The 9,846-nt window shown below is 45.0% G+C and overlaps 1 protein-coding gene across 1 annotated transcript; it reads right to left on the bottom strand.

The window, feature by feature from the left end:
* Positions 1 to 5,751: 5,751 nt before the first annotated feature.
* On the bottom strand, positions 5,752 to 8,800 carry Zcchc12 (zinc finger CCHC-type containing 12). Its single transcript, XM_077107271.1, has 4 exons — positions 8,618 to 8,800; positions 8,216 to 8,273; positions 7,967 to 8,055; positions 5,752 to 7,540 (listed from the first exon to the last, which is right to left on the bottom strand). Exon 4 carries the CDS (start codon positions 7,430 to 7,432, stop codon positions 6,227 to 6,229), a length of 1,206 nt encoding a protein of 401 aa, XP_076963386.1. The 5' UTR covers positions 7,433 to 7,540; positions 7,967 to 8,055; positions 8,216 to 8,273; positions 8,618 to 8,800; the 3' UTR covers positions 5,752 to 6,226.
* Positions 8,801 to 9,846: the final 1,046 nt, after the last annotated feature.

Raw genomic sequence — 9,846 nt, 5'->3', positions numbered from 1 at the left:
TAGAGAAGCCACACATCATTTTTCCAGTGAGACCCAATGATCTGAAGGCACACCCAGAGTTTTTAATGTGAAGCATTCCATTGCAAGCATGGAGCCAAATCTTACTCATGTTCTTTTAAGTTGTTTCCAATTTTCCACTGTTCCAAAAAAGAAAAGGCTAGGATAAATATTTTTGTTCATAAAATCTTTTACATGTGTCCAGCTATTTTCTCAGCATCAATTTCAGGAAGTTAGACTGCTGGATCCTGGGATTTTCATAATTCAAACTTTGAAATGTTTCCCAGTTGGACTATCCTTAAAAATGTGTCAATCCTCAGTCTTACCAGCAGTGTAGGAGAAAGACTATTTGCCTACATCTTCACCAACAGTTTGTCATTTTTATTATCTTATCCCATGTATATGAGAAAAAAGATGGTTCCAGACACTGAAAAGGAACTTGACTAAACTGATTGTTTCTTCAGTCTTAATTAATAAAACAAACGAGATTGAGGCCATGCTATTGTACTGACCTGGCAATTATATAAGGTACCAGGATGCAGCCAGTAGAATGATCAGATATTTGTACCCATTACATTAGGAACATCTTTATAGCACAACAGTAATGACTTCTGGTTCTTCTGGGAAGAAGCCGATCTGAAGTTCAAATTACAGCTTTAGCCCATAGTAGCTGTGTGATCTTAGACAAGTGCCTATACTGTGTGTGCCTTGATGTGCTTGTCTGTAAAGTGGGGATGGTGAACATGGTAGATATCTGAGGGTGCAATCCTGAGGGGCCACACTAAGTTGTCAGCTCTTTTCTGAGATGACCAGATGAACTGCTGTAGCTGGGGATTCATGAATCCTGTTAGGATGAGAACACAAAAACCAGCCCTGCTAGGATAAATGTCTTTGTTCGTAAAATCTTCTTTGTTCAGATAATAGCTGATCAACACCCCACTTTTTTTAATATTTATTTTTTAGTTGTACACAATACTTTTATTTTTATTTATTTATTTTTATGTTGTGCTGAGGATCGAACCCAGGGCCTTGCTAGACAAACGCTTTACCTCTGAGCCACAACGCCCGCCCCACCCCACTTTTGATAATATAAAAGTTACAGTTTTATTTCTTCTGTATCAGTATAAAACATCACAGAAATTTTTTTATCAAAATAGGAAATAAGAACAATGACATTACTATAATTATCTTATATACTTTAACTGACAATGATTTCTTTCTTTCTTTCTTTCTTTTTTTTTCGACTGGGGTGTAAACCCAGGGGCACTTTACAACACTGAGCTACATCCCTAGCCCTTTTCATTTTTTGTATTTTGAGACAGTGTCTCCCTATGTTGCTTAAACTGGCCTCAAACTTGTGATCCTACTGCCTCAGCTTTTCAAATCTCTGAGAGTATAGATGTGTGGCACCATCCCCAGCTACAATGACATTTTAATTGGCACCATCTTTCCTAGATGGACATTAACCCTGACTTTAGGCCTGAGTTAATGAATTCATATGCTCACATACCTTTCACAATATTTACGAAACTATTTTCTTCCTCTGTTTTATTCCTTCTTGCTTCCTTAGTTAATGCCTAAACACAGAGAGTTCTGTCTGTACCACATCAAGCCATGTGAGCCTCTAAAATATTTTGGTCACACTATGCCTAGGCTAGCTAGGACTCTGTGCCTTTTTATCCTATCCAGGACATACCTAATAATGGCAGGATTATAAGGTTACCTGCATTTTAAAGGATTCCTCAGACCTCAATCATGCCTTTTCCCTCGATGCACAAAGGCCTGTTACACTGAGATCAGCTTCCCTCACCCCTGTTACTAAGAGAAATGGTTTGGCTCGTCTTGGGCTATCTGAAAGGATAGGGGTGCCTTTAACATGTAGGGGAAAGACAAATTCTCTGGGGACACACAAACCATGCATAGGGGCTGGCATTAGGGCTAGGGTCATTTGTGCCCACAGGCTAAACTATGGCATTCAACATGTGTTCCCTTATCAGCTGATCATCATCATTAAACTTTCAGGCCTTTTTAAATCCACCCTTATGCCTGTCAGAAGCCAAGCTCAGTGTAGCTCAAGGAGGCAGACTGTCACATCCTCAGATTAATGTTAAATAAGCACTGTATGCATGGTACAGACAGCATTATTTTTTCCTGTCCTTTCTTCTGTAGCAGAACATTGCATTCTAGCCTAGTACCTGCCGTTTCTTTTTTATTTTTATTTTTTAATTTGTTCTTTTTAGTTATACATGACAGTAGAGGGTATTTTGACAGATTTATACAAACATGTAGTACATCTTATTTTAATTAGGACCCCAGTCTTGTTGAGATTCACTGTGGTGTATTCATATATGTACATAGGAAAATTATGTCAGATTCATTCCACTATCTTTCCTTTTCCTATCCCCTGCCCTTCCCTACATTCCCCTTTGTCTAATCACTGAACTTCTATCCTTCCCCTGCTCCCCTTGTTGTGTGTTAGTATCCACATATCAGAACATTCAACCTTTGTCTTTGGGGGACTGGCTAATTTTACATAGCATGATAATCTCCAAATCCATTCATTCACCAGTGAGTGTCTTAAGTCATTCTTCTTTATGGTTTAATAATATTCCATTGTGTGTGTGAGTGTGTGTGTGTGTGTGTGTGTGTACAATTTCTTTATCCATTCATCTGTTGATGGCCATCTAGGTCAGTTCCATAGCTTAGCTATTGTGGATTGTGCTACCATTTCTTGAGAGCCTGCAGTGGAATTCCCTGTGCTAATCACTCATACATAGGATACATACACCTGCAAAAGGCAGGCCTTATTCTATATTTACAAACATCAGTTTCCTTGCACGTCATATGTGAAGAGTAGCATTGCATGATAGGGTTTCATGAACACATGAGAACTAAGACATAGAAGGAGTATAAAGGCTCTGGAGTCATCCACCCACTAACTAGCTGCACAACCTTAACATGAGTCTCTTCTTTTTCAGTCCATTTCCTCATCTGAAATATATGATAATAGTAATGCCTACCTTATGGGGCTGAAATGAGGATTAAAGGTGTTAATGTGTTTAAAGGACTTGATACAGGGTGCTTGGCACACAAGCTCTTAAGGATAACAGTTGTGATGATTTGTATTTTTTATTACAATGATGCAAAGATCAGAAAGTGGGAGAAAATACAGCAACAGAGGCTGAGAAGTAAGAATCAAAAATGACATGGAGGGAGGAACCCTGAGAGAAGGGTGTCATGGAAACCAAAGGAAAAGAATCCAGAAAGGAGGAAGTAATGCAAAAGGGCACTCAGAAACCAGTTTCCTCTGACGAATGATTTTCATCCCTTAGTGACCAATGAGAATGGAGCAATAAGGAAGAAAATAAGCTCAGAGCCTGAAATGAAAGATATCAGACATAAAATTTTCTAGAAGCTGCCTTTTGGCTAATCCAATTAGTCTGATCTGTATATCTAGGTACCTGATTAGAGAAAATACATATTTCTTCAGTAAAGGAAAAGCCACTGTCACACAGAATGAAGTAAAAAAGAAATGTCAGTTCACATCAGGTTAGTGAAATAAAATTTTTGATAATTTAAAATGTACACAACAGAGAAGGAGGATGTAGAGGATCCATCACAGAACAGGTTTTCCAAGAAGTAGTCAATACTGATCACCCCAGCTAACCCCAATGAAAAGGAGGTGGTGGTATGAACAGGATTCATTTATTTTTCCATTCTCTTTTCTTATCTACCTGGTGCCAGAAAGAAATGATGGCAGCATAATCTGTTTTTTGGGTAAAATATTCAACAAACATTTATAGAGTGGAATCAAGAAAAGGTGAGTTTGAAATAGAATAATTTTCTAACCTGGGCTAAATATGGGGGTAGATACCCACCAAGAGTAGATTTGAGCAGGGGTAGGGAGGAATTAATGGTTAGAACCTATGCAAGCTGTGGGGAAATGTTGGTGGCTCCTGGGGCTCTGGGAGCCTGAGAAGAGCTGCCTTCTTCCTGGGGTTCTGACATGTGTCACCATTGGCTCAAGAGTCCCAACCAGGGACTCAAAGGTGCCCTGGAGGAATGCAAGGAGTGGTCCTCTTGAGTCTTTGTGTCTGACCCAGTTCTTGGCTAAAGGGTCAGGGGCACAGGAGCCTCCCAGTTTCTTTACGGCCCTGACGGTTTAGGAGACTGAGGCTTAAAGTAAACATTGAATGCTAGGGGAGGAAGGGCTAGAAGGCACAGAGTACAGGAAGCTGAATCTTCACACCTGTCACCAAAAGGTGTGGCTCCAGGGGATGGGATGGGGATGGGGAAGATTGTAAGATCAGATTGTGGGGACATGCATAGAGCAGGAGCAAGGAGCCAAGGAAGAGCTGAGGGCGTGTTCTGTAAAGAAACACTCCCAAGTTCAAGGCAGGTTCTGGGTGTGACAACCCAGGGAAGGCTTCACTTCCAGTAGCCTGTCTCCCATTCCTACCTCAGGGCCTCAGTGTGTGCCCCGTTTGTCCTTATTGAGCATGTCATCAGCTGCTAACATAATTAGAACCCTAATCACTTTTCTTGAGACCCCCAAACTGTGCCATACCTAGTACAACACAAACCAGGGTTCTGCACAAAAACCCCGCAGTCTCTTGATTCCTGCCCGTCTCCTTGTCCCTGTCAATCTCCATGTAAGCCCCCCTGGTTAGAATGCCCTCACACCTCCTCCCTGACCCATGAAGCTCTATCCTTCTCCCCTGACACACCAGCCCCATGGCTGCACACTGTGTCCCTGCTCTGTGGAGCCTGTCTCCTCCATGAAAAATTCCCTCGGGGCCTCAGATGTGAGCCTGCATTTTGCTCTCTACCTTACACAGGATCATCTACACAAGATCATCTTCACCCCCACTACCAAGCCTGTCCAGCTTGCAAAAATGGGAACATAAGGACTCTCAGGTCTGAGATCACACATGTCCTCTTTTATCACCCTTCAATTTGAGGCCAGATGGGACAGCTCCTGAGAGGCAGGTTCCTGGAGAGCTCCCTTTTTAATCTCTCCCATGAATGTCCTCCACTCTGCTAAAATGATGTGTAGGGCTTAGTGACTTTCTGATTGCCACGTTCTATTGTGTGCCCTGGTGACTTGATTGCTGCTCATCCCTCTCTACAAAGGGGTGGGAGTGGAGGTGAGCAGGAGTTGGAATGGGGTTAGTTTTGGAGTCCTTGGGCTACCTATGCTCTACAGCTGTAGCATGAGCTTACAGAATGAGGTTTGGGTGCTGAGCTCCCAAGAGTAGCTGCTCTCTCCTTTACTTAATTGGGGAGTGGGCACAGGGTGTTCAGGTCACAGAAGAGAGTCCTTGTTATGACCAGAATGTTGTCTGGAAGCAGCAACCGCAACTTAAGGAATCCACCCAGGAAGGAATACTGCCCCTCTCCAAAATGAACAGGGATGTAGCCCCTGAAGTCCTCATGTTGGGCTGTAACCTCAGCATACATTAGAGAAGAAAGCATTGTGATGTTGTCAAATAATACAGGCTATAATTTGGCTCAATGAGGTAGGAGACAGTTCTGCTGTGATCAAGAGACCCTTTACCTTTGAGCAATGTTTCAGCCCTTCTTCCCTTTTCCTCCTCTGCAAAATAAGGATGATAAAAACACAATCTCAAAATGACTCCCCCACTTTATACTTTTTCACTACATTTTATTTTTTCCCTTTACTTCTTAAAATACCACAGAGATATTAAAGTAGATGCTGATATATTTATTGACATAGAAGCTCACAACATATATTGTTTGGTGAAAAAATACAGCATATAGAACAGCACTTATATTTGGTCACTTTTATCTATACATATATCTATCTGGGTTCATAGGTACAGGAAAATATCCAGAAAGACATTCACCACAAGGGCTGACAATGGTTAAATAAGGGTGGTGAGTTCGGGGTTAACATACTTTACTTTTTGAACTTTTATCATTTAAAGATTTAGCAATGAATTATACAACTTTCACAAAGAGCATAAAGCCATCAAAGAAATGGGCACACACAGAAAATAGACTCTTAGGCAGTGGGAAAAGGCAGCAAGCCTAAAGGTCAGGACATCCCCTTCCACTATACTGGTAATATGAGACCCCTTCTCCTCCATGACAAAAGAAAGCCGCTTTGTAAATTAACTCATGCAATTAGAACTCCCCCTCTCCTAAATTTCCCATCACCAAACTCTGAATATGGGAAAAGATTCATTTAAGGATGGGGGCTAGCACCTTACTGTGGCTCAGAGGAATCACTGGATTCACCAGGGGCCTCTCTTGACCCCTCCTCCTCTGTATGTGTCAACTCCTGCAGGGTGATGATCAGATTCTCAAAAACCTGGGTCTTGTTGCTCTCATTATCACAGGTTTCTTTTGAGTGTCCTTCCTCCCCACAAAAGGAACAGCGAGTTGTGTGTTTTCGCTTCCTGGCTCTGCGCATATCCCTAGGACCATTAATCTTATGTCCAGAACCACTGCTGGTGGAAGGAGCCTCGGTTCCAAAATTACTGGGGGGATCAATGACCAACACTTGGTCCTGAGATCTGGCCCTGCCCCTGAAGGGAGGAGCACCTGAGGATGACAGTGGAGGGTCCCCAGACTCCACTAGGATCACATCCTCATCTGAGTCATCAAGGGTATCATCTATTTCTATCACATTGCAGTCCTCACTGCCAATTGCTACAGGCAGGGAGCCCTGAAATGCTCCGGGGCTGTCTGCCCCCTCCACCACTGACTCAGATCTCTTGGGCCGCTTCCGTTTAATAAAAGAGTCATCCCAATCCTCTTCCTCCCTTATCATCCTGATTAACTCCAGGAAATTGGGAAGCTGCTCCTGCTCATTTGCATACATCCTGAGAAGACCCTGAAGCCTGAAGCGCAGATTTCTATTCAGCTCAGCTCCTATGAGGAGCTGGTGCAGGCGAGTCTGGTTGGCATCCTTCTCAGCTAAGATGCCTGCCTGAATAGCATTCTGGAGCTGCACCTCCAAACGGATCACGTAAAGGGAGGCTTTCTCCCCTTGGGCCTGCAAGGTGTTAAAAAAATTACCATGCGCGGTCACACTGCTCTCAGATTCCCCAAACACCAGTTTCATTGCTCGCAAAAAATCTGCCACACTTAGGTTGGGGTTGGCAGCTTGGAGCAAACGCATGACCTCTCGAGCAGGGCCCCTAAGGGTTTTCATCAAGCGCTTCAGCTTTTCCTCCTCAGACATATTCCAGTCTGGCAGGACCCCATTGACTTGGGTCAGCCAGTTTTCAAAGGTTTCTTCCCCCTGTGCTGGCACCGCCCTCCCCGAGAAAAACTTCATATTTCTGTCTGCCATGCTGGCCATCAAAGGCCCAAGACTCCTGCCCAGGGACCTCAGCATGGAATGGGCCCAAGGCGGCAACGGCGCATTCTGCCGACGGCTACCCACACGTGCAATAATACTAGCCATGCCTAACAATGATAGGGTATCTGAATACACGATGCTCAGGCTTTGTAGAAATAAAAGCCTAATCTGCAGATGTTGCGGTGTTCTTCCTTCTTCCGATTTCAGTGGAGGCTGTAAAAAAGGAAAAGGGGGGATTAAACAGAGAGCAGGCTGCAGCTACAGACTCTCCCTACCTCAGTAGCGTGCATTACAGTTTATATCTATCCACTACCCTAAAAATATCCTGCAGGAGACTGGCAATTACAGGTTCTCAGGGCTAGCTGGTGTCCCCTCGCTACCAGGGTGCTTTCTGCAGCCAAACTGACCCCCTCCCGCCAAGTTCTTCAAGAGGAACTGCGACTTGCTTCGAATTCCAGGTTTTACAGCATAATGCAGCTGATGCTGGGCTCTCAACAGAGCACAGTGCTTACGGATTTGTGGAAATAAAATAAGATCTAATTAATTTCATGATCTAGCCTCAACCACCAGCCCTTCTCAAAATCCTCCCCCCTCTCTCATTTTTTTGATTCTTACAGGGGCTCAGAAAATAATGCTCACCTTTTTTCAGGTTCAAGCTCTGCAACCGGTGCCCTCTATGAGAAAGCTCACCTCCGGGTTTGTAGACCCCTGTGCTTAGGGCGTCAAGACTGCGCCACAGCAGAGGGAAGGTAAGGGTCAGAAGCAGCCTCAGCCTCAATCTCATCCCGCCACTCCCCGCCCCCACTCCCCGCACCACGCTGCTTCTCCCACCTTCTGAATACAAGCCAAAATGCACCTCTGTAAACCCCCGGGAGACCACTGACCTACCAGCTGTATCAGTCAACTGCGCAGAATTAAAGTTCAGGTTTTCGTCTTTGATGAGCTGCTATGGAGGAAAAAAAAAAAAAAAAACAGGAGTTGGACACACCCACCCACGTATTCCTCCCCAGGAAGAGGTGAGGATATGCAAAGAGGGTTCGGAATGAACACTATTCTTTACCCCTCGTCCTGCGCACGCCACCCCCCACTCCCCTCTCCCCAGTCCAGGCAAATCCTACCCAGTCGGAAGCATCCAGGTTGAGCCCTACCTCCTTACTCCGCGTGGCCGGCCTTGGGTGCTCCTTCCCCTCCTCGAAGTTACCGATTCTCCACAGTGGGAGCCGCCCAGTACTGGGGAGGATGTCCCCCACCCCTCTTCGTACGAGGGAATTGTGCCCCCATGTATTTTACCTGCAACCCGCTACTAACGGTGTGCTCCGGCGTCCACAGCTTTGGATTCCGCCTTCTAATCTCCGCAGCCCTGTAAAGGAAAAAGACGAGCGCCTCTTCCGCAGCTAAGCGGCCCAGAGATGCCCGATGGAACTGCCTCGCACGGCCACCCAACAAGGGGGAGCCGAGACGCGGCAGCGCGGTTCCTGAGGCAGCTGCGGCTGCTTTTATCCTCTGCGGGCTGAGACAAAAGAGCGTGAGGAGCGAGCCGACGCAGCCAATCAGTGGAGCGCGGGGGCGGGCGCCGGCGCGGAGTCGGCCGGGAGAACCTGTGTCCCAGGGGCAGGTCCGTGGGGCGTCACGTGCAGCTCCGCAGGTCTCAGAGATCGGTTTGCGTTTTACCCGTGAGTCGGCTTCTTTCTCCCTCCACTCTTTCTTCCCCCCCCCCCCCCGGCTCAATTCCACGTCTTCAGGGCAGGTGTATTATAAACCTGAGGCAGGACCAAAATCAAAACAATAGAGGCTCGTCACCTTTGTGTTAGGGGAATGGGAGGAAGCATTAGTGCTCCGTTTGTGGAAAACAGTTTCCTTCAGACGTTTCCTCCTTTATTGTGAAGGAGGTGGCAGTCTGTCCACTTAATGGAAGATTTGGAGCACCATAGCTCCCTAACCAACACTCAAGTATAGGTTCAAAGTGGACTGCAGGAGAATCATTTTTTAAAAATATTTTAATTGTTGATAGATCTTTTTAAATTTATTTATCATGGTGCTGAGAATCGAACCCAGTGCCTCACACATGCCAGACAAGTGCTACCATTGAGCCACAGCCACAGCCCCGTATGAGAATCATTTTGAGGAGCTTGTTGAGAATGCGGATTTCTGGACCCCAGCTCTAGGGGATTCTGGTTTACTAGAGTAGAAGTTTGCAGTATAGTTTTGTATTTTTAACCAACGATGTTAGTTGATTTTGTGGTGTAGAGAGGTTTGTGAATAGGTAAATGGGCCTGACTTCTATGTTACCTATGCATAGCATATTGGCGGTGAACTGCATCTCCAGGGCATGTTCTTGTTCCTGCCTGGGAGACATGATCTTCCTGAAACTATATGCAAAAATTTGGGACTTTGAAGAAGGTTGAGTAATGGCCACCCCAATATATCAAGCCCTAATCCCTAGAATCTGTAAATATTACCTCATGAAGTAAAATGGTCTTTTGCAGATGTGATTTAAGGATGTCGATTTGGGAAGATTA

This window comes from Callospermophilus lateralis, chromosome X (genome assembly GCF_048772815.1).
Source record: "Callospermophilus lateralis isolate mCalLat2 chromosome X, mCalLat2.hap1, whole genome shotgun sequence".
Lineage (NCBI taxonomy): Eukaryota > Metazoa > Chordata > Mammalia > Rodentia > Sciuridae > Callospermophilus > Callospermophilus lateralis.
The sequence above is the reverse complement of the archived record's forward strand: the minus strand, read 5'-3'. Positions and strand labels throughout refer to the sequence as shown.

Coding starts and splice junctions, on each gene's coding strand:
- Zcchc12 (XM_077107271.1), bottom strand. CDS start 7,432: ATGGCTAGTATTATTGCACGTGTGGGTAGCCGTCGGCAGAATGCGCCG.